The 24,101-nt window shown below is 50.9% G+C and overlaps 1 protein-coding gene across 1 annotated transcript in view; it reads right to left on the bottom strand.

Annotated features, from left to right (window-relative positions):
* Nucleotides 1–831: 831 nt before the first annotated feature.
* Nucleotides 832–24,101, bottom strand: part of HSPA4 (heat shock protein family A (Hsp70) member 4) — a 481,472-nt gene continuing 458,202 nt past the window's right edge. Inside the window, exon 19 of the mRNA XM_085618072.1 lies at nucleotides 832–1,082. Coding sequence (XP_085474198.1) covers nucleotides 876–1,082 — 207 coding nt within the window. The 3' untranslated portion in view covers nucleotides 832–875. The remainder of the gene's footprint in view (nucleotides 1,083–24,101) is intronic.

The raw sequence follows: 24,101 nt of genomic DNA, 5'->3' as shown, positions 1-24,101 counted from the left end.
TCTACCGTACAAATATTCTCAACTGGTTTAAAAATGCACAGCTGCGACCTATGAGAATGGATATGAATTTGAGGAACGCAGAAATGTTCACATTTGCTACTACAAAGTTGTAATTGCTGCACTGAAGCACAGACAGGAATTTGAGAAACGCTTTCGTCTGTGAAAGTCAGCATGCTTGCTTCTGGGAGCACTGCCTCAAGTTAAGCCCTCCATTACCAAATAGCTTTTAATTACTATCATGAGGTCATGCTAGCACCATGCTCGGAGGTCAGGCGAGAATATACTGCATACCACCAGATAACTGAGCAAGTACACATACAGAAGGAGTGGCACTCGCGATAGATTTAGGATCAATTGTAGCTGAGAATATTTCCAATAATACATATGTAAAAGCAGATGGCAGAATAACGAACAATTGCACTCATCTGCTCTAAATGATCATGGCTTTACAAGCCACCTTAAAAAAATGAAGCAACAAAAGTCTCTGTAGCAATAGTTGGAGACAGATGCTTACGGATACCAGCCATCTGAAGTCTGTGCTACCATTTGTTTGGACGAACAGGGCTTGAAAAACAAACGGGAACAAAACACTCAAAGGAACATTTGTCATTGTGGAGACAATACATTCTATTAGAATTGCCACTGGCCACCAAGTAGAACGATGACTGAAAAGTACAACTTACTTGATTGAGTAGTCATTTTAAGGTCAAAATGCTCCATACATTAACAAAATAGGAAGTGCTGGGAGGGGGAGGGTGTGGGAACCTACAGAAAATTACAATAACTGCAGTATTCACTTCTGCTGATCTGTACTCAGAACCATACAAAGTCAACAATTTAAAGCTTTATTACAGTTTATAACAGAAAGCTGGTATTCAATCAATATCCATGTCCGGAAGTTTCTTTTCTGCCTCAGAAGATGTTGTGCTGCCATTGTGTTCAGTTGGTTGGTGTCCCTGCTTAGCAACATCCCCTTCCCCATCAACTGGTCCGTTTTGTTCAGCTGACTGCTGCTCCTCTTTTGGAGGTTCCACTTTAGGTTTTGCTTTCGTAACAATAGGATTGCAGGTACTTGTTAACTCCTTAAAAAGAAATAAATGACAAGATCAATATATGAAAGTGTTTCTAGGCTAACTACATGGAATGAAACAAAGATTGCCAGCATGCATGAAACAAATCAGAAAAGAGGAAATCTAAGAAAATTAGAGGAAAATGTAGTTACCTGGAATTACAGCTCCACAAACACTATCTGTATGCCTGATATACGAGTTACTTACCTTAGGTAACGATGTATCTGGTAGAGACGATTCTAGCCGCAGATTCCTTCACGTAGAATTATCCTCAGGCGTGAGACTGGACCCGGAAAACTTTTTTGCCCCGCATCCCTGCGTGCCGGGGGGGACGGCATCACGCGACTCGGCCCAGGTGTCGTCCGTGTACGTGACGTCAACGAGGTCACATAAGTCCCACCCCGGCACGCCTACGTCCGTTTTCTTCTGAGAACTTTTCCGCGCCACAACACGGAGCCAGCAGACAAAACTGAGCGCATAGGAACAGTGTGCAAAAGAGCAGAAAAAGGAATGGTGAGGAACAACACCATAAAGAGCAGTGCCCGGCACTGCAGTACCCAAAAGCAAGGAAAGAATAAAGAACAGAGCAGCAACCCTGCCAGTACAGAGAAAGCTCCCCCCCCATCCCCCCGGAGACGAGGGACATATGTAAAAATGTCACGATAACATGCAACAGGACTACAACCCCAACCAAAGACAAGGAAGGGGAACCAGTCGGGGCACACACAGGGAACAACAAAACCCCAAGACATCCCCATCAATGTGTGACATACCCCATCAGGAACAAGGGCAGAGGCACAGCCAAAAGACCCCAACCTCAAGGATCGCAAAGAGCCAGAAGTACTAACAAACCTATCCTCCCATGTGACAACGGGGAGGAAAAAGGGACAGCCTGACAGAAAAAGGGAAGAATGTAATCATAGAAGACACAGCCACCCACAGGGAAGCGAGTGCAAAAGACCAAATCACAAGTCCTCGCAGAACGGGGAGGAACGGGGGGCCGTGAAGGAATCTGCGGCTAGAATCGTCTCTACCAGATACATCGTTACCAAAGGTAAGTAACTCGTACATCTGATAGAGACTACTGGCCGCAGATTCCTTCACGTAGAATAGATATCCTAGCCATACCCAAGGGGAAGGAGGGTCTGCGAGAGGACCCCACCCACCTGGGCACAACAGAGGGCCGTACGGGGGTAGAGTTCGATAACAGGACGAGGAGCCCAGTCCCCCAGGCAAAGGGAAACCCCTGCCAGCAGGAGGCCATCAACCCCAAGGTGGGGGGAGGCGGGAAAAGAAAAGTAGAAGATGGCCTTTCTTCACTCAGCAGAGGAAACAAGGCAAGGCGCATAGAAGCCAAACACCCCACGTCCACGTGAGGCAACCAAATCTCCGCCCAAGGCCAAGGCAAGGAAAGGAGCACCGAAGGAGAAGAGCAACCTAGAGACTCCAAGAAGAGGTAGAGCAAAGGCAATCCCAGACAGGACGGCACCGGCAGCAAGAAGCAGGCGGATGCCGAAAAGGGGTACTCAAGGTCACCCAGGAAGAAACGTCCAACGCCCCGCAGGGACAAACTGCGCCCGCAAGAGGGTCCAGAAGTCAGGGACCATACCCCCCCACAGGGAGAAAAGGTAGAACAGAGTGCAAGGCCCACTGGAAGCAGCGGAGAAGGCAGGATGACAGTCCCACGAAAGCCCCAGGAAGGCACAACGGTGCAGAAAGAATAAGAAGGTGGCGCTGGCAAGCTTCGCCCGACGTCAGGGGCCCCACAGAACAAAACACAAAGCAAAAAGGCAAAGAAGAAAGTTGCATCCGCAACATACCATAACGCCACGAAGAGCAGAAGCCCGCAGGCGACCACAACTCCCCAGCACATACCGGGGCTATATAACAGCCAACCCTGCCCCACATAGGGCATGTCATATCCCAAGACATGGGAACCTCTTCGGAAGAAACTTCCGCAGCGGAGGACAACAAAAAAGACCTGTCAAGAGGCCTATCAAGCAGTGAGAGGGGAAACGCAGAAGGCCCAATCTCAGGACCAGCATGGTGTAAAAAACCCAAAGGAAAAGCACACAGTCAAAAAGTGGCTGGCCCGCAGCCAACAGAACCACAGCCTCCGCAAGGAAGAGTCGAGTGGCCATGAAGCACACAACAGACAACCGGGGTGACCCACCCCAACAGAAGAACAGCTCCAAGAACCAGATCAACACGCAGGTCACTGAGGAGGAGAAGGAGGGGGGAGGAGGAGGAGGAGGACGACGAAGCCCCGCCAAGAACCTCTGGATGGCTGAGTCCGCAGCGGAATGGAACAAAAGAAAACCATCGAAGGGGAGGTCCACCAGCCATTTTCGAACATTCTCCGGGAACACACATCCCGAAGCTAGGCATGACGACGAAGGGCAACCGAAGAAGCCATGGCACGACCCAGCACCTCTGAGATGTCCAGAGCGGAGCAAAGGATAAACGCCGCCAGCTCCCGACCATCCAAGACATGGTGTCTCAAATCCACACAGGCACCCTCCTGAGAAACGGCAGACATAAGGGACTCCGCCGAGTCCCACAAGCAAGAAGTGGCCCTAGCCAAAACACACAGTGTGTTAAGGACCCGCAGAGCCGCACTGGCCGAGGCAAACATATTGCGCCCCCAGGAGTCCAGCCAGCGGGCCTCCCGCGACGGGGGAGACAACAGCAGCAGTAAAGGCAGACTGCAAAAGGGGGACTCTGGTCGAAGGGTGAAGAGAAATGCACACCGGATCACGCAGTGCCGGATGGTGGCGGTGCAGAAGGTGCTGGGGCACCGGGTCCCCCGTGGTGGGACGGCCCCAAGTCCCCAAGAGAGAAGAGTGGAGTGAACCCTCGAAGGGAAGCAACAGTTCCCTACCACCAGAGCCCTGATGGAGAACCTCCAGAAGATGATCTGCGGGGAAATGGGTAGCTGGATCACCCATGTGCAAAATTCCCACAGTCGTGGAAACAGAACGGGCGAAAGCCGCACCTGCCTCCGTAGGGCCCCGCGGAGGAGAAAAGAGCTCCTTGTTAGGTGACGGCTGCAAGCTAAGGTGGCCATCCCCCAAGCCAACTGGAGGAAGGAAGGGCCAAGGCCAGAAGGAAGGAAGAGGGACCGAGGAGTGGGGAACCTGCGGCTTCTCCGGCGAAGACTACGGTCGTGGAGACGGCGAGGAGCCGCCTTTAGACGACGTCGGGGAAAAACCAACGACACGGCGGCCCAGCTCCGGCGAGGATGACACCAGTAACCGCCGAACCTCTGGAGAAGGAGGCATCAGAAGACGAATCAACAACCAGACGTCGGCCCGGGGCCGTAGAGTCCGCAACCTAAGGCAGGACACTGTCGTCGACGGGTACACAGCGCAGGATGCCGGAGCCAGGGCGGCGCCGACCTGAGCGCCGACGAGGCAGCCGCCTGCGTGGAGGGACGAGAAGGGCCCGGGGAGAGACTAGGAGTCCCCCGCCAGCCGCGACCCGTGACAGGACGAGCTGGGTCCTCCGCCGATCCCTGTGGCGCCGCCAGGGCCAGCAGCCGCCGGCGACATAACCTCAGCCTCCGACAAGGCTGCCGCCTGTCCCAAGGACCGAGAGAGGCTCGGGGGTGCAACCCGAGACCCGGTAACCTCCCGCGACACCACAGGGCCTCCGGCGGGAGTTAGCGGCGAAGCAGAGGCGCCGTGGTCCGAAGGAGACCCCCTAAGGGCCGCACCCCAACGGCACCACATCCTCCGAGACTGGATCCGAACCAGGCGGCGCCGGAGCCACCGGCGAAGCCGCGGAGGGCCCCGCACAGTGCAAGGGATCCGCTGACGCCCCAGGAGGGGAAGGAGGAGAAGCCAGCGAGGCCTGCAAAGCCGCCGCATATGTCTCCATCTGGGCTCTGGTTGCCCCCACGCCGGGTAACGGCAGATAAGGGGACGACACGCAGGGCCGCACCACACGCTGAGAGCCCACGCCCCGACAGGCCGGAAACCGACCCTTGAGGACAAACTGCGACACTTACCAAGAGGTGAGTGGCGCTCTTGCGACCTGGGAGAAGATCGAAGTCGGCGAGGGAAGCCGTGGGTCCGAGAACCCTCCGCAGGGGCCAGGCGAGAAGACGCCGCCGACCTGGACACACGAGCCGAAAGAAGTTTCATCCGGTGCTCCCGCCGGGATTTTGGCTTCATCTGCTGGCACGCCTCACAATCAGTGGAGTCGCGGTGCTCTCCGAAACACCACATACAGATGGGGTGAGGATCTGTCGCCGACATGACAGCCACACAACAAGGAACTGGCGCTCAGGGATGCTGGGCAAAAACATTTTTCGGGTCCAGTCTCATGCCTGGGGATAATTCTACTTGAAGGAATCTGCGGCAAGTAGTTATCAGATTTACATATACGTCCCTAGTATATGGTCACCAGGGCCTTTAAGTAGAAAAGTCACCGCAGGGATTGCAGCACTGGTTGAGACGGCCTGAGTGACAAATATAAAAACAAATCTACCAGTCTGCCATTGCAGACTGGAGGGCAGTTTCTAAATGCTAGCTCAACTTTGCCATTTTAAGCCATGTCAAAGTCAAATGTCTCCCTGAAACTTATGGCAGGCCTACCGAGCCCAAAGGCAGGCTGCACCATATTTCGCGAGCATGTATTTTTTGTATTCCGACAGTTTAAACACAAAACTGTCAGTTTTACAGAAGAAAGAAATTGTTGCTCCGTGGGCATTGCAGGATTACACGTTGACCCCTAAGCTGTGCTAACTCCTAAACGATGCGACGAAAGTTGATACTCCAAGGTATCAAGCAACTGGTTACATTAACCCAGACTGGGTTCTCAATGGCGAAATTAATGTAACAAGTTAGAGTGCAACTTTCATCAAGTTGACATTTTATTGCCTTAAATCTCATGTGCCCTTAGCGGTTGCACACGGAGCTTGAACCAGAGACAGCTTTCTGCTCTCTCCCAGGAAAGGAGAGAACAGGGGCCTGCACTGGAGAGAGGTCCCTTCTGCAAGAAACCACACAGTTGTTGGCCCAAAAGGAGAGCTTCAAAGCTAAAGCAGCCTCTGATCAGCCAGTGATCTGATATCAACCAGACTGGCTTCTTCAGCCTTTATGTCCATGTGCTGCTACAGGAGTCGTCTCTTCTTGCTGAGACACAGGAAAATCTTGTTGTCGAGCAGGGCACAGCAGACACAGACCTTACCTTCGCTAGCCAAAGGAGCAGCAGGCGGAGTCCAACTTTGGAGCAGCCTCTCTTTGCCAGGTCCATGGTCGGCACAACAGTTCTTCTGTCCATTACTTCAGTACAAGCGAGATCGGAGTTCTGGGTGCCAGGGGTGCCACTTTTATGCCCAGAAAGTGCCCTAAGGGGAGGTTGTGGTCAATAACAATTGGGTACTTGGTTCCCTCCTGTAGGAAGCTGCCTTTTTATATAGTGGACCACAATGAGGTATACTATGTAAAGAGTCCAGGCAAACCCCAATTGGTTTACAGAGGCACAAACAATAACCCAAATGCTCTCTTTACTGCTAGGGTGGGCGAGCAGTTATCAGAGGGTAGTGCTAAGCATTTACTGCACATAAAGGCAATAAGTGAGACACACAAAGAAATCAGACATCAATTGATAAAAATAGCACAGATTTGTTTATGAATTTAGATGCCAAGATCATTGGAGTCGGGTAAGTACTTTTCAAGTAAGGAATGTTTACAGGTTTCAAAGTTCACACTTCACCGCAATTCTGGAGCTGTATTGTTATCCTATGAGGGAAGAACCTATTCTACATTTGGGCACTTGCCAGCGACTTACAGGAACCTTCTCCTGGACTTAAAGTAAGTATGGGGTAAGGTCCAAGGCAACAACAACAGGTTACCTTGGGCATGTGAGAAAGTGCCATCTTTCTTGCATGGTGTGCCCTCACTTTTTGCTAAATGTCTGAATGTACTTTTACTGAGTGTACCCTGGACTCCTGCCAACCAGGTGCCCAGGGCCTATGTTCCTTCCTTAAACCACACAAACTCCAAATTGGCAAACCCTGGCCACATGTCAGCCCCTAGTAAATGGTACCCTAGGTACCCAGGGCCTTGTGACCAGGGAAGGCCTCTGAGGGCTGCAGCACTCATTTGTGCCACCCTTAGAGGCCCTGTACCCTTACACACACACACTGCCTTTGCAGGCTGAGTGTCTGGGTGCAGGACAAAATGAAGAGTCTACATGACACCTCTGTGTGCCATGCCCATCACCTACACTGCCATGGCATATATCAGCCACCCCTCTGGCTGGGTGCCTTATGCCCATGGTGTGGGCACAGGAGCAGGAGCCCTGTGCCCCTACAGTACCCAGGTCCATTCCTGGGCACTGTAAGTGCAGTGCTGCCATTTAAGAGTACATGGTGCTGAGAGCTTGTCAAACACGAGCTCCACAGCACCATAATGGCAACACTAAAGACTGGGAAGTTTGGTATCAAACTTCTCAGCACATTAAACCCACCCTGATGCCAGTGTGGGATTTAATGTACCAAGCACCCCAGAGGGCATCTTAGAGATGCCCCCTTACAACTAACCTACAATCCACGTCTGCGCTGAGGCGGTATGATCATGGGACTCCCTGAGAAACTCAAAAGGAGGTGGGATGTCCTGTTACAATGCTTGCTTTTCGCTTACAGAGAAGTGCCACAGAAGGGAGTAGGTTTCTCACCCTTTGAACTTCTGTTTGCTCATCCTGTAAGGGGACCACTTTGTCTTGTAAAAGAGGGCTGGGAGAGGCCTCTTCAAGAACCCAAACAAGACATAGTGAACTATGTGCTTGGCCTAAGGTCCAGAATGGCTGAGTATATGGAAAAGGCATCCAAGAACCTTGAGGCCAGCCAGGAGCTCCAGAAGCACTGGTATGACCAAAAAGCTGCACTGGTTGAATTTCAACCTGGGCAACAGGTGTGGGTTTTGGAGCCAGTGGCACCAAGGGCTCTCCAAGATAACTGGAGTGGCTCTTACCCTATCCTAGAAAGAAAGAGTGAGGTCACCTATCTAGTTGACCTGGGCACTAGCAGGACACCCAAGAGGGTCATCCATGTGAACCGCCTCAAGCTCTACAATGACAGGGCTGACATCACCATGCTGATGGTGACTGATGAGAAGCAGGAAGCAGAGAGTGAACCTCTACCTGACCTCCTCTCTTACAGCCCAAAGGATGGGTCAGTGGATGGTGTGATCTTATCAGACACCCTCTCTGCCCAACAGCAAACTGACTGCAAGCAAGTCTTGCAGCAGTATGCTAGCCTCTTCTCCCTGACCCCTGGTCTGACCAACTGGTGTACCCATGATGTGGACACTGGTGACAATGCACCTGTCAAAAACAATCTATCGACAGTCAGACCAGGTCAAGGAGAGCATCAAAGCTGAGGTCAGCAAGATGCTGGAGTTAGGGGTCATTGAACCCTCTGAGAGCCCCTGGGCCAGCCCAGTGGTTCTAGTCCCCAAACCTCATCAACAGGGTGAAAAGAGAGAGATGAGGTTCTGTGTGGACTATAGAGGGCTCAACTCTGTCACCAAGACAGATGCTCACCCTATCCCAAGAGCAGATGAACTGATAGATAAATTAGGGGCTGCCCAATTCCTCAGTACCTTTGACTTAACTGCAGGGTACTGGCAGATTGGCATGGCTCCAGGAGCAAAAGAGAAAACAGCATTCTCCACCCCTGATGGGCATTATCAGTTTACTGTGATGCCCTTTGGGTTAAAGAATGCCCCTGCCACTTTCCAGAGGCTGGTGAACCATGTCCTGGCTGGGCTGGAGTCCTTTAGTGCAGCTTATCTTGATGATATTGCTGTCTTTAGCTCCACCTGGCAGGATCACCTGATCCACCTTGGGAACGTTTTAGAGGCCCTGCACAATGCAGGCCTCACTATCAAGGCATCCAAATGCCAGATAGGGCAGGGCACTGTGGTGTACTTGGGCCACCTTGTAAGTGGAGGCCAGGTACAGCCCTTACAACCTAAGATCCAGGCCATCATGGACAACCAACAACCCAGACCCAAGTCAGGGCATTCCTTGGCTTGACTGGATACCACAGGAGGTTTGTGAAGGGGTATGGGTCCATTGTGACTCCCCTCACAGAACTCACCTCCAAGAAAATGCCCAAGAAAGTGAACTGGACAGTTAGTTGCCAAAAGGCTTTTGACACCCTGAAAGAAGCAATGTGCTCAGCACCAATTCTAAAAGCTCCAGATTATGCCAAGCAGTTCATAGTGCAGACTGATGCCTCTGAGCTAGGGATAGGAGCGGTCCTATCCCAGACCAATGATGAAGGCCAAGACCAACCTGTTGCTTTTATAAGCAGGAGGCTACTCCCCAGAGAGCAGCGTTGGAGTGCCATTGAGAGGGAGGCCTTTGCTGTGGTTTGGTCCCTGAAGAAGTTGAGGCCATACCTGTTTGGTACTCACTTCCTGGTTCAAACTGACCACAGACCTCTCAGATGGCTAATGCAGATGAAAGGGGAAAATCCAAAACTGCTAAGGTGGTCCATCTCCCTACAGGGAATGGACTTTGAAGTGGAACATAGACCAGGGACTGCCCATGCCAATGCAGATGGACTTTCCAGGTTCTTCCACTTAGACAATGAAGACTCCATAGGACAAGGTTAGTCTCATCACCTTTCGTGGGGGGGGGTGGGGGGGGGGGGGGGTTGTGTGAGAAAGTGCCATTTTTCTTGCATGGTGTGCCCCCACTTTTTGCTAAATTGCTGAATGTACTTTTACTGAGTGTACCCTGGACTCCTGCCAACCAGGTGCCCAGGGCCTATGTCCCTTCCTTAAGCCACACAAACTCCAAATTGGCAAACCCTGGCCACATGTCAGCCCCTAGTAAATGGTACCCTAGGTACCTAGGGCCTTGTGACCAGGGAAGGCCTCTGAGGACTGCAGCACTCATTTGTGCCACCCTCAGAGGCCCTGTACCCTTACATACACACACTGCCTTTGCAGGCTGAGTGTCTGGGTGCAGGACAAAATGAAGAGTCGACATGACACACCTCTCTGTGTGCCATGCCCATCACCTACACTGCCATGGCATATATCAGCCACCCCTCTGGCTGGGTGCCTTATGCCCATGGTGTGGGCACAGGAGCCCTGTGCCCCTACAGTACCCAGGTCCATTCCTGGGCACTGTAAGTGCAGTGCTGCCATTTAAGAGTACATGGTGCTGAGAGCTCGTCAAACACGAGCTCCACAGCACCATAATGGCAACACTAAAGACTGGGAAGTTTGGTATCAAACTTCTCAGCACATTAAACCCACCCTGATGCCAGTGTGGGATTTAATGTACCAAGCACCCCAGAGGGCATCTTAGAGATGCCCCCTTACAACTAACCTACAATCCACGTCTGCGCAGAGGCTGCCCAGGCTGCCACACAGCAGACATGTTGCTGGACCCCTGGGTGGGGGAGCCCCTGCTCTCCCGGGCCTGCAACAATGCACATCCTGGGTGAGGTGATAAATCTCCTCCCCCAGGATGAGCAAAGGGAAGCTTCAAAGGCATGCCGCCTCTTGGAGTTTCCCCAGGCCACTGCAACCCCCCACTCTGGCGGGAAGCTTGGCCGGAAACCCCATACAAGGACAGGGGATGTGCCAGCCTGCCCACCCCACCCCTCAGGTGGGGGAGGCGAGGTGAAGCACATCTCTAGGCTCTCGCCATCTTGAAGATGGGAGGCCCTACCCTATCAGGATTAGGCTACTGCCCCCCTCCCACAGGAGAGAGGCAGGATAGGGGGTGTACCCACCCCAGGACAAGGACCCATTGGTCCCTGGCCTTCACCTACCTGTAACGCCCCTAAATCTAGTATTTAGGGGCACCCTGAACCTCTCTTCCCCAGATTCCAGATTCAAAAGACTACAAGAAGAGCAAGAAAAACAAATACCTGCCCTGCAGCTGCTAAAAAGGGAAGAAGACACCAACTGCTTTGGCCCCAGCCCTACCCGCCTGTCGACTCCCGAACCTGCACCAGCGCGGCGTCTCTCGTGGCCAGCAACCTCACCAACCCCGGAGGACCTGGCTACCTTTTGGCTCTAAGCCCCTGGGACTCCCATGAGTAGAGGCTCTACTCAGAAACCTATTTCTAACCCCTGGCCCGGAACCGCGAACACAGCACACTCTGCACCAGCCAAGCCTGGCCAGTGCCGGAGTGGACAAAGACCCTGAGGACGACCCCACGGCGACTGTGATCCCGAGTCCGGCACCCAAGGACCCCCCTCGACATTCCGGAAGAAGCCTGCAGCCTCGGAACAAGGTGCCCCCCCAACCGCGATCATCAGAGGGTAAGATTTCCCGACACCAAAAGGCACCCCTGCACGCGGCGCCCTGCGGCCCCCTGTGCCCAATCCCGGGGTACCCACCTAACCTACAACTACCCAACTTACTTCTCGAAGTGGTGGTGGCACCTGAAGCATCCTCGTCCGAGCTTGCAGCCCTTTTCCTAACCGGAACATTCCCATTGAGCGCCCGACGGCTCAAAAGCACCCTGCACCCAGCCGCCCGAGTGGCCCTGGCAGTGCAATCTCTACACTAGCCTACTTCCCCACTTGCCTTGAGTGAGTGACCAGGAGCCCAGCTCCCACAGCCGCGTGGCCTGCTAGTCAGCAGCCACCAAACCAGGCACCCCTATTCCTCATAGGCTAACATTGGGCCTAACTCCTTTTGCACCCGGCCGTCCTGAAACCGCTGAGGGTGAACTGACTGTACCTACCTGACACTGGGAGACCCCTGAGTCTATGCCCAGAACTTCAACTCTGCCAGTCGAGAACTTACCCGTAAACCGCTAACTTCATTTTCCTCATAGGGTAACATTGACTGGCTTTTTCTTGGAAATTCTTCTAAGTGTGAACTTTTCAAAACTCAAAATATTCACCAAAAATCAGCCGAGTACCAAAAACGAATTTACTCACCTGCTCTTAGGTGAGCTCCCAGTGCTGGATCTTGGTGCCCAGCACTGACTCTGAAAAGTACCCACAACTATACTTACCTTTAACTCATTTTTCTTCCATAGGAAACCATTGACTGCTTTTCTATGAAAGTTCTTCTAAGTGTTGATTTCTGCAATTTCTAAATATTCCTCACAAATCGTATAACATCTGAAAACGTAATTACTTACCTGTTTTGGATAAATGTCCCAGTACTGAGTCTAGCCACCCAGTACTGGATTACAAAAGTAACGATAACCTACTGTACCTGTAACCTATATTTCCTTCCATAGGGAATCATTGATTGTTTGCTCTGAAATATTTTCCAAGTGCTCACTTTTGAAATAGCTAAATATTAGTTAAAAATCACTACAGTACCAAAGTCGACTTTCAACAGCTGATTCTGAGAACTGACCCAGGACTGGATCTAGGATCCAAGCCTGGAATTACAAAAGTAATCTAAAAAGTAATCTGTGGCATATAATTTGAATTTAGCATTGAGCTAAATGTATTGTGTTTAGAAATAGAGTTGCCTACTGCAACTATTTGTAACTGTTTACTAAAAAGTCTATTGCATATACAAAAGTATTTTTATGAAACATCTCCTGTCGAGAAAGTATATTTTAATTCCAAGTGTTGGTTCTAAAATAAAACAAGCATATATTTTTTATATACAAACCATTGGCCTAGAGTTCAGTTATTGAGTGTGTGGAACTATTTGCTGACTGAGTGTGTACAACAAATGCTTTACACGTCCTCTGATACTGCCTTACTGCTCGACCAGGCTACCACTTTGGAGAGTAAGGTTATATCTACCTTTAACCTCTGTTAAACCCTTGGGGTCTGTGGACTCTGTACACCCTGTACCTATTAAGGAACAGTATATACAGAGCCACTTTCTCACAGGGCAGCACTGAGGCAGCCGGGTGCAGGTGTGTCTCAGCATCAGGTGCCCCATTCACTTCAATGGGGAACGGTCTGGTTGAAAAGAGACTGCAAGATGGGACTGGGGCGAACCAGTCCGGGCAAACCCTCTGAGGGGCTTGGTACGAGATACTCTGGCATGTGTGGACACCGCTAGGCTACTTCTCATCGGGCACTGTAGTGCTTTTAGGCGTCTGGTTTGTGCTGTGGGAGACACTCGCGGTTGAAGGGGCCGCACAAATAGGCTGCAGGCAGTGACTGGGAGTCCGGTATTGGCAAACCCAAGGGTGGGCTCAGGGTCCTGTTGGCATCGTCACCTCCCTCGGACTTGGTTCTGCAGATAAGAGGCAAACCGAACAGCTGGGCCACTCTTGATGTGGTCACTTTCCCTGAAGTCCCTCGACGTGCATGTGGGCCTTCATCTGTGTTGGTGTCCATGCTTGACACAACAAGCCTTAGTTGCTGCAAGTGGTCAGATACCCCGAATATTGGTGCTGTGCTGCTTCAGTGGGTCCTTGCGTACCCACACTTGGAGGGAGGACGGATCTGACCTGTGGAAGCACAGCGATCTCTTCCTGGGCAGATGCAGGGAACGTCCCGGTAACCGGCAGGATGATTAATCGGACCCTGCTTCTTTGGTGCCCGCGGCTGCAGGGGAGTAGCTCCTTTACTCCAAGGGAGTTTCTCTGGCGATTTGCGAAGCACTGGCAGCCCTACGGCTTTCTTGGAGTCTGCACAGAGGCAGGACAAGTCAGTTTCTTCCACAAGGGTCAGGCTGGCAGGGTTGGTGGCAAGTCAGTAGTTGCTCCTCTGTTCTCATGTCAGCAATCTTCTTTGTTCACTACTTAGTGTCCATCAAAACTGAAATCCTGGCATCAGGGTATTTGACAGCGTTACAGGGTGTGTCAGGTAGTAGCCAGTGGACTACTTACTTTTAGGGTGACTACACACTCTATATGACCACTTCCTGTGGGAAGTGGGCATAATCCTGACCCACTGGACCTAATGCCACCAAAAACCAAGATGGTGGAATTTTCCAAGTCGTGTTCACTTCAGGTAGCCCACCTTAGGGGTGGTACTAGCCTGAGGGGGAACACACCTCCTGACTAGCAAATTGTCCTGCCTGTCCTGGTGCCAATTGGGCCCTGGGAAGTGGGTGGCATTTCTTTTGTGTGGGGGAAGCCAGGATCGCATATTCAAGGCGGCGGAGGCCTTTGAAGCCTCCTGCTTGGACATGCTGATTACCTCATCCTGCTTGGAGGAGGTGATAACACCTCCTGCCAGAGCAAGGATAATGTTACTCGCCCAGTAAGCATCTGTTCTTTGCATGTATAACTGTAGATTCACATGCTTTGCATACTCCTGCCATCTAGTGTTGGGTCCAGATGTTTGCAGTTTGTTTTTCTTCGAAGAAGTCTTTTCAAGTTACGAGGTAGGTGACTCCACCTCTCGGTGATAGCGTGCATTGGCATCGAAGGAATTGTTCGATTGTTTTCCCGCAGAGGGTGAGAAGAAACTAGTTACTTACCTGTACACTATGGTTCTCCAGTATTATCTTTCATAGATTCACATGCTTGAATCTTCCCCATCATGGTGGGAGTCTCACGGTAAAAGAACAACCATAGCAGTAAAAGAAACAAGCATTTGCAATGCAATAGGTCTCGCATTTACGCGAGTTTGAGCTATTGCCACTGTAAATGGCAATGTCTTTTATTTCTGTTTTGGATTTCAAAACATAAATAAAAGGCATTGTCATTTACAGTGCCAGTAGCTTAAACTCGTGTAAATGCGAGACCTATTGCATTGCAAATGCTTGTTGCTTTCTACTCTTGCCACCATCTTCTTAAACCCATCCACCATTTGAATATAATTAGTGCCAGATGCATCAAGGCACAAGCATGACTACTCCTAATTGACATCCATGCCTTCCTTGTAAATTAAGTATGCCTGATGGTTTAACAAGATAGTTAAGGGGGTTACTGCACCCTCTACAGAGATCCTTTCAGAACTAGATGACATGTTAGAATTCTGATGGACCTGAGACTCGTGCTGGCTTAACATACCCTGATTTTAGGCAAATCACAAACTCCCCATGAATATACACAAAAAATCTGACCTTATGTAATGTAATCTGAAGCTCATGCAAAGCGTTCCAATGCCTTTGGGCCAAATTGACACTATATATGCAAAATAAGATGAGTACTATTAACTAGGAGGTTAGTAACATTTATTATTATAGAGTCCTGAATCAGAAGGCTTCATGCTAAATGCCACATAAAACCAGTGTTTGAAGTGGCCAGGATCAGTTGAGGATACCGTTCCCAATCTTTTCAATTAAAAAATCTAGTTCTACTTTTTGTTAAAAAAAACACAGCTGTACCTTAACAGTTATTGCTTAACACTTGAAGTGCCTCTAACTGAAAGGGGTCGGGGTTCCTGTACTGTGAAGTCAAAGGGAGAGGCAGACAGTGAAACAAGACACAAGCTTTCGCAGCAGGGCGCCTTCTACCTGAAAGAAATGCACATGTGTAGAGTTGGCTTATCACCAAATCTGTATTCTACTTCGGAGCCAGCATAGGCTTTCATTGATGCAGACATTTGAGGCTTCATTGTGACAAACTTTTTTTTTTTTTTAAATAAGTTATATTTGGGTGTTACCAACTGAGTTCTGGAGTGCACCCTTCTAATGGAAACGTTTGCACCAGGTGCAGTCTGATTGCACATTTCAAGATCTATATGTTTAATGAGCACTGGCTTTATGTTAAACACCGTGGCCCTCATTTAGAGTTTGGCGGATGGGATACTGCACTGAAAGGTGGCAGATATCCCAATACACGTGAAAGATCAACTGAAGTGCAGTACAGATGCGTTGATGGATGTACGAACAGCTAGTCACACAGTGGTGTTATAGTTTTTCATCGTAAACAGAGCACAACGTTAAAGCATGCAAAATGTAAGTGACAGAATTGGATGGGGGGCGTGGCCAGGAGCCGATGTGAGAGAAAGTGGGCTGCAGAGCTTCGGACGATATTCCCCTGGCAAACAACTATCCTGAGCCCCGGGCGCATATGTTTTGGGGCATATGATCGAGAAACGGTTTGGAGGTAGAATCACCTAGACCTGAGCTGGTGGCAAGCACTCTGGCGGGGAGCAAGATGGCGGCCGAGGAAGGGCAGAGCGCCTAACCCACGGCGGAACGTGGACGGCGAGAGCTGCTGGGGGCTGCGAAAGCCTAGCAGTGTTTGATCCGGAAGATAGTGCAAGTGAAGGCAGTGTGATGAGTGAGGTATCAGTGGGAGAGCGGCGACCACTGCTGATTGCGCCGCTGCAAGGACACGAGAAGAGTGCCCCGGAAGAGTGCTGCGGAGATCCCGACTACCGACTTGTGGGCAGGCCTCTCCATGCAGGGCTCGCGAGCTGAAGGTGGCGGCGCTCATAACTAGCAACATTGGGCTGCCCCGTGAAGACTCCGGAGGATGACGGGGGCACAATTGGAAGACGGTGAGTGAGAACCCTTCCCCCCTGACATCGCCATATTGCTGGGAAGCGCGGCCGCATAGACAATTACACGCTGGGTGGCCGGATTGATGTTTAGCGAGGTGACAGTGGGAGAGGTGTGTGCGCTGCTGCTGGTCGAGCTGAGGCTGGGACACGAGAGAAGAACCCCGGGCGGGCGATAAAGAGATCCCCACTGCCGACTTGTGGGCAGGCCTCTCCCTGATGCGCTTAAAGTTACAAAACACAAGACAAGCCCGGCGGAGCGTGGCACGCGCGCGCTTGGGGCGGGGGAGCGCATTCCAGGCGGGGGAGCGAACCCTTTGAAGTACTCCCAAAAAGCGGAGTGCATGGCGGCACCAAGCGCGTGATTGTGCGCGTGCTAGCAATGCAATCCGCTTTTTGGGAGCACTTTGAAATGCCCTTTTACAATAGTCTCGCTTTGCGATCGCTTACGCGATAGCAAGGGGAGACCTAAAAACTGCCTGGAACCATAGAATGAATATGCTACTTACCAGTATGCATCTGTTCTTGGCATGTAGGGCTGCTGACATTCATATCTGTGCATAGATCGCCGCCTAGTGTTGGGTCCGGATGTTTGCACGTTGTTGTCCTGGAAGAGTCTTCGAAGTATCCTGGGATAGGTGACTCCTCCCCTGGACTACAGTGCGCATGGGCATCCTCTCCATCCTCAGATTGTTTTTCGCCATTGTGGCAGTGATGGAGTAGATACAGAAAGTGATCACCATGCTTACAGTAATTCTGAGAGCTGCAGCTGCTACAGGCGCCGGGGAGGAGGGAGGGCGATATGAATGTCAGCAGCCCTACATGCCAAGAACAGATGCATACTGGTAAGTAGCATATTCAGTTCGAGGCATGTGGGCTGCTGAATTCATATCTGTGCATAGAATACATAGCAGTACCTCCTATTAGCGGCGGCTACCAGTGCCAGCTGCAGCGGTCTGAAAAAGAGTTTTGAGAACAGCCTGTCCTACAGCTGCCTGCTGTTTTGATTGCACATCTACACAATAGTGTTTGGTAAATGTGTGTGTAGTGGACCAGGTGGCTGCTCTACATATATCATGCAAAGGGATGTTTCCCAGGAAAGCCATGGAGGCCCCTAACTTGCGTGTTGAGTGGGCTCGTGGGGGAATCGTTAATGTGCGTTTAGCCTTTTGATAGCAAATTTGAATACATTTAACGATCCATCTGGCTATACCTGCTTTGGAGATAGCGTTACCTTTGTGGTGTGGGGCAAAGGCAACGAAAAGTTGTTTAGTCTTCCTAAAGATCTTAGTCCTGTCGATATAGTACATGAGGGCTCTCTTCACATCTAGTGTATGGAGTGCTCTTTCTGCGACAGTTTGTGGGTTTTGAAAGAAAACGGGCAGTTCAATAGTTTGATTCATGTGGAACTGCGATATCACCTTGGGCATGAATTTGGGGTTGGTACGTAGTACGACCCTGTTGGCGTGGACCTGTATAAATGGCTCTTGAACGGTTAGTGCCTGGAGTTCACTAACTCTTCTTAAAGAAGTGATCGCTACTAGGAAAGCTACTTTCCAGGTAAGGAATTGAATCTCGCATGAGTGTAGAGGTTCAAAGGGTGGACCCATCAGTCGTGTGAGGACCAAGTTGAGGTTCCACATCGGAGCCGGTGGGTGGCTTGGAGGAATTACTCGTTTGAGTCCTTCCAAGAATGCTTTGATGGCAGGCACTCTGAATAAAGAGAGGTGCTGCCTGTTCTGGAGATAGGCTGATATTGCGGTCAAATGGACACGTATCGAGGTGTACGCCAGATTGCATCGGTATAGGTGTAAGAGGTAACAAATTATGTTTTGGATGGATGCGTCTAGCGGGTTAATGTCATTATTATTGCAATAGATGATGAATCTTTTCCATTTGGCTGCATAGCAAGCTCTGGTAGTGGGTCTTCTAGCTTCCTTAATGATGTCCATACAGTCAGGTGGCAGGTTTAGGTAGCCAAACTCTAGGACTTCAGGAGCCAGATTGCCAGGTTCAGCTGTTGCGGATCTGGGTGCTGAATCTCTCCATGGTTCTGCGTCAAATGCGCGGGTTTGATCCGCAGCCTTTGATGCGGCACCACGGAAAGTTCGAGAAAAGTGGTGTACCATGGCTGGCGTGCCCATGTTGGAGCAACCAGGACGAGTGTCAGTGAGTGTTGTCGGAGTTTGCGAGCCACCAGCGGTATCAACGGTGCTGGGGGAAAAGCGTACGCAAATCTGCCGGACTAGTTCATCCATATCGCATTGCCCTGCGACTGGGGATGTGGGAACCTGGCGGCAAAGCTTTGGCATTTTGCGTTTGCTTGTGGCGAATAGGTCTATGTCTGGATGACCCCATTGCTGGAAGTACGGTTGGAGTACTGATGGGTGTAACTCCCACTCGTGCATCTGGTGGCTGTGTCTGCTGAGCAGATCCGCCATCTGGTTGTCCTTGCCGGGGAGGTGTTCCGCCATGAGGAACATGTTCCTCTGAATGGCCCACTTCCACATGCTCTGAGCCAGATGAGACAACTGTGGAGAGTGTGTTCCTCCCTGCTTCTGTATGTAGTACATGGCGGTCATGTTGTCCGTCCGGATCAACACGACTTTGTTGCACAAGTGTACTTTGAATGCTTTCATAGCCAGGAAGATTGCCATCAGTTCTAGAAGGTTGATGTGCATCTTCTTTTGTTGTGTTGTCCATAGTCCCTGCACTGTGTAGTTGAGTACATGAGCTCCCCATCCCTGGAGAGACGCGTCCGCTGTCAGTATTATCTGTGGAACAGGCTCTTGGAACGGTCGGCCCTTGCAAAGGTTTTGTGGATTCCACCAATGCAGAGAGTTGTATGCCCGACCGCTCACCAACACTAGGTCTTTTAGTTGTCCGTGAGCCTGGTTCCATTGACGTGCTAAGCACTCCTGAAGCGGGCGCATATGTAGTCTCGCGTGTGGGACTATGAAAATGCAGGAGGCCATCATGCCTATCAACTGCATGAACACTCGCGCGGGAAGGGAGTGTTGTGGTTTGAACTTGGAAATCAGCATTTGCATGCTGTTGATTCTCACTAAATTTGGCTGAGCTGTGGCCGCCAGAGTGTCTATAGTCGCACCGAGGTACTGTTGTACGTGTGCGGGCTGGAGATGGGATTTTGGGTAATTTAGTGAGAACCCCAGACTGTGAAGGAGGTGAATGGTGCGGGACATGTGGCTGGCACATTGCTGGGCTGACTTTGCTTGAACAAGCCAGTCGTCCAGGTAAGGGTAGACGTGTATGTGCTGCCTCCGTAGATGTGCCGCCACAGTAGCTAGGCACTTTGTGAAAACTCTGGGTGCTGTTGTGACGCCGAAGGGAAGAACCTTGAATTGGTAGTGCTGCCCTTGAATAGTGAACCTGAGATATTTCCTGTGTGATGGGTGAATGGGTATGTGGAAATACGCATCTTTGAGGTCTAGTGTGGCCAGGAAGTCTCCCTGTTTGAGCAGTGGGAGGACTTGTTGCAGGGTGAGCATGTGGAAATGCTCCGAAAGAATATAGCGGTTGAGGGGTCTCAGGTCTAGTATAGGTCTGAGTGACCCGTCCTTTTTTGGTATTAAAAAGTACAGGGAGTACACCCCTGTACCTTGCTCGTGGACGGGTACGACCTCTATTGCGCCTTTTTGCATCATGCTTAGCACTTCCTGCTGTAATAGCGCTAAGTGCTCTGAGGACATAGGACGGTGTTTTGGGGGTATTGTGGGTGGAGTAGAGGTTAATTCTAGGCAGTAACCGTGTTTGATAATATCTTTGACCCACCTGTCCGTGGTGATGGAGTTCCACGTGTCCAGGAACTTTTGCAACCTTCCCCCACAGGTGTTGTGTGGTCGGGAGGAAGGGAGAGGGCGTCACTGTTTGTTCTTGGGAGAGGATCTGGTATTGCCGTATCCGCGTCCTCTGCCCTTTGTGCTTGAACCACGATATCCACCCCTGGTGTTTTTATCGTAGGTACTTTGGGTGTTGCCCTTGTTGTAGGTTTGCTGTGACCCCTGTCCTCTACCTGCTCCTCTATTACTGGGGCGACGAAAGGAGCCACTCCGAAAGGTCTGCGTTTGGAGAGCCCCCATGGACTTTGCAGTGTCTGTGTCCTTTTTTATTTTTTCTAGTGTGGTGTCAACCTCTGGCCCGAATAAGTAGTCTGGGTTGACCGGCTGGTTGAGGATGTTATTTTGCACCTCAGGTTTGAATCCGGAGATTCGTAACCAGGCGTGTCGTCGTAACATGACGCTAGTGTTTATGGCTCTGGCAGCTGTATCTGCGGCATCCAGTGCACACTTGATGGATGCGTTTGTGAGGAGTTGTCCCTCTCTGATGAGGATCTCTGCTCCCTCTTTGTATTGGTCAGGAAGATGTTGTAGTAATGTTTCTAGTGTGTCATAATGCGCTCGGTCGTAGCGAGCCAGGAGCGCTTGAGTATTGGCAATACGCCATATGTTAGCTGCTTGGGCCGCAACCCGTTTGCCGGAGGTCTCTAACACCTTGGACTCTTTGTCCGTGGCAGGGGCATCCCCAGTCGTCTGCGAGTGCGCCCGTTTACGAGCATTCGCGACTACTATGGAATCTAGAGGCAACTGTCCTCTAATATAGGTAGGATCCCCAGGCGCTGACCTATATTTTTTGTCGATTCTGGGGTTTATTACTCTGGCCCTGGTGGGTTCTTTGAAAATGTCCTTTGCTGGTTTGAGGACACCTTTCAACATGGGTAGAGTTTTAACATGTTTTTCTGAGGATGCGAAAGTGTCCATGAGAAAATCGTCCTCGATGGTGTCAGAGTGGAGTTGAACACCATGATTGGCTGCAGCACGTTCAATGAGGGCGTTGAATGCGGCAGTGTCCTCTGTGGGAGACGTTTTTGCTCCATAGAGTTGCGGGTCCTGTGTATCCATAGGTGCACCCGAGTCTACAGGGTCATCCCAAGCTTGGTCAGGGTCCTGTTGGCCTTGAGGGTCCATCTCTCCGGGGTAGGGGACGTGGTCACCCATGTAGTCCTCCAAAACGTCTGTGTCGGAGTGTGTCGGAGAGAAGGACTGTGGATCTTGGTAAGAGGCATGGAGAGGCTCGTAAAGAAGTGGTTCCGAATCCACTGGCAGCTTTTTCTTTAGTGGGATCCGGTAGGAGTCCAAAGCGGTCTCAGAAGTTATCCTCCTTTTGTGAAGCATCATTCTGCCTGTTGCGGCATCGATGATGTGTGAAGGCGACGTCTCCGTAGGAGAGTGTTCTGCAGGTGTGATCCTGGTGTGGGTGACACGTGTTCTGATTTCGAACAGTTTTGGCGCCGTGGATGGTGGCAGGCCAAAAGTGATGTTGGCTGGTGCCGGAGAAGCTTTTTGAGCCTTTTTCGGCTCGGAGCTTGATGTGTCCTGGAGGGCCGCCTTATCTTTGATGCGTTGCAAGGATGCTGAAACTTGCCGCACCTGGAACGCCGACGGTTCTTTGGCGCCGACCGGTTCCGTTGAGGCAGGCGTGGACGTCTTCGGTGACACGGGGTCATCGAGTCGAGGAGAGGTAGTAGCTGTCGACGGCGTCGATGATTGTGCCTTTGGTGCTGTTTTGGAAGTGGTGTGAGATCCAGCAGCCATTTTGACCTTTGTGGTCGGAGCCGATTGTTTCGGTGCCGGGAGCCGAGGCGGCTTGGCGGTACCGATGGTCTTTTTCCGTGCGTCGGCGCTGACGTCGGCTGCTGCAAGCTCGGCACCGAAGTCCCGTTTGGTGCGGTCGGTGCCGACGGGTTTGGCTGGCGTCGAAGGCGTGGTGGGCTTCGATCCGACCAGTGTGACTTTCAGTTTCGGTTTCTGCTGAACCGAGACGGCTTTCGGTTTCGATGAAGGGAAACCAGACGTTTTGGGTAGTATAGGCTGCCGCTTAATGTCCGAGGCCGGGCCAGAGGGCGGGGCCGAATGGATGCGGGATAGGTCTTGGGTAAGGCCCGAAGGCGATCCCTCGACCGGAGCCACAGACTGACGCACTGGGATATCCAAAGTCTGTTCGGGTAGGCCTTGCTCGTCACCGGAGCTACTCTCTTCGGCCCCTAAGGCCTCATTGTAGTCTCCTACCTCGGTGTCGGCTTCATCTCTGTGGAAGAGTTGTTCGACGTCTTCCGATCCGGAGTCGTGTTCGGAAGCGGGGCTGGAGGGTAGGTTCTCCACGTCTTGCACATCTTCGTCCTCGGCGTTGAAGATGTCAGTCGGGGCCGGTGCCGCTTGCTGCGCTTCAAGCCTCGCTGCTCGACGATTCCGGAGAGTCTTCTTGGATCGGAATCGGGCACAGGCCATACATGTGGACTCGTCGTGATCCGGTGAAAGGCATTTGTTGCACACCGGGTGGACGTCGACATGGGGATATTTCGCATTGCATACAGGGCACCGCTTGAAGGGCGTCCTCGATTCCATCGTCGATGTCGGGTCGATGGTCGGGTATGATGCGAAAAAGTTGGTTTCTGGAAGTTAGTAAACTAACAAATAACTATCGATACCGATCGGGAACAGTACCGACGCGAACTAAAGGCCTTTTGGCCTGTAAAAAGTTTTTCCTAACTTGAGTCAAGATAAGCACATCCGAACCCAATGGCGGAAAAAAACAATCTGAGGATGGAGAGGAAGTCCAGGGGAGGAGTCACCTATCCCAGGATACTTCGAAGACTCTTCCAGGACAACAACGTGCTAACATCCGGACCCAACACTAGGCGGCGATCTATGCACAGATATGAATTCAGCAGCCCACATGCCTCGAACACGTATATCCTTGGGTAACCACTTATCCTCATTATGTGGCCCAAACAACAGCCAATCAGCTGCCAGCCCTGAGATACACCATCCCCAGCAGAGCCACCATACCTCAGATTTCCAACAGCCCAATAGTGAGCCACGCATGAAACCAGAGATAAAGGTGGTCTACCTAAGAAGAAGCGGGGAGGCGGGCGGGCCGCATGTGAATCTATGAAAGATAATACTGGAGAACCATAGTGTACAGGTAAGTAACTTGTTTCTTGTCCAGTATTGAATCTTTCATAGATTCACATGCTTGTATCAGAATAGATAGCAGTCCTTATCCCATGGAGCATTTCTAGGATAGACCATCCCATGGAGCGTTTCTAGGATAGACCCCTTTGTCTCTAGGGCTCTGCTTTGTCCTTTTTAAAACCCTATACTGTATATTTTGAAATTGCTGTAAGAAAAAACTCATTAAGAAGTATGAAACAGTCCTTTACAGCTAAGAAAAAAAAAAAAAAAAATGTAATATATATATATATATATATATATATACACACACACACACACACACACACACACACACACACACACACACACATATACATATATACAAAGTCCTGACCTCCCGATTCCCCAAAGGGAGTTTCAACGCAGGTACGGACCTCAGTCAATGTTCAAAACTGCCATTCCAAGAAATACACCAAGCGGCTTCAAAGATCAAATCCTGACACTTTATTTTCAATTCATCAGACAAGTGTCCGCCTCAGACGCGTTTCGATCGCCTCCGCGATCTTGATCACCTGACGCGCTGATGCCGGAGCTCCCATTAAAAACACATTTTCACCCAATCACAGAGTTGACTCAAAATAAACCTAAACAAAATACTTAGATTGTGGGAGTATAGCATCATAATCACTGTTGCA

Source organism: Triturus cristatus, chromosome 7, assembly GCF_964204655.1.
Source record: "Triturus cristatus chromosome 7, aTriCri1.1, whole genome shotgun sequence".
In the NCBI taxonomy this organism is placed as follows: Eukaryota; Metazoa; Chordata; class Amphibia; order Caudata; family Salamandridae; genus Triturus; species Triturus cristatus.
The sequence above is the reverse complement of the archived record's forward strand: the minus strand, read 5'-3'. Positions and strand labels throughout refer to the sequence as shown.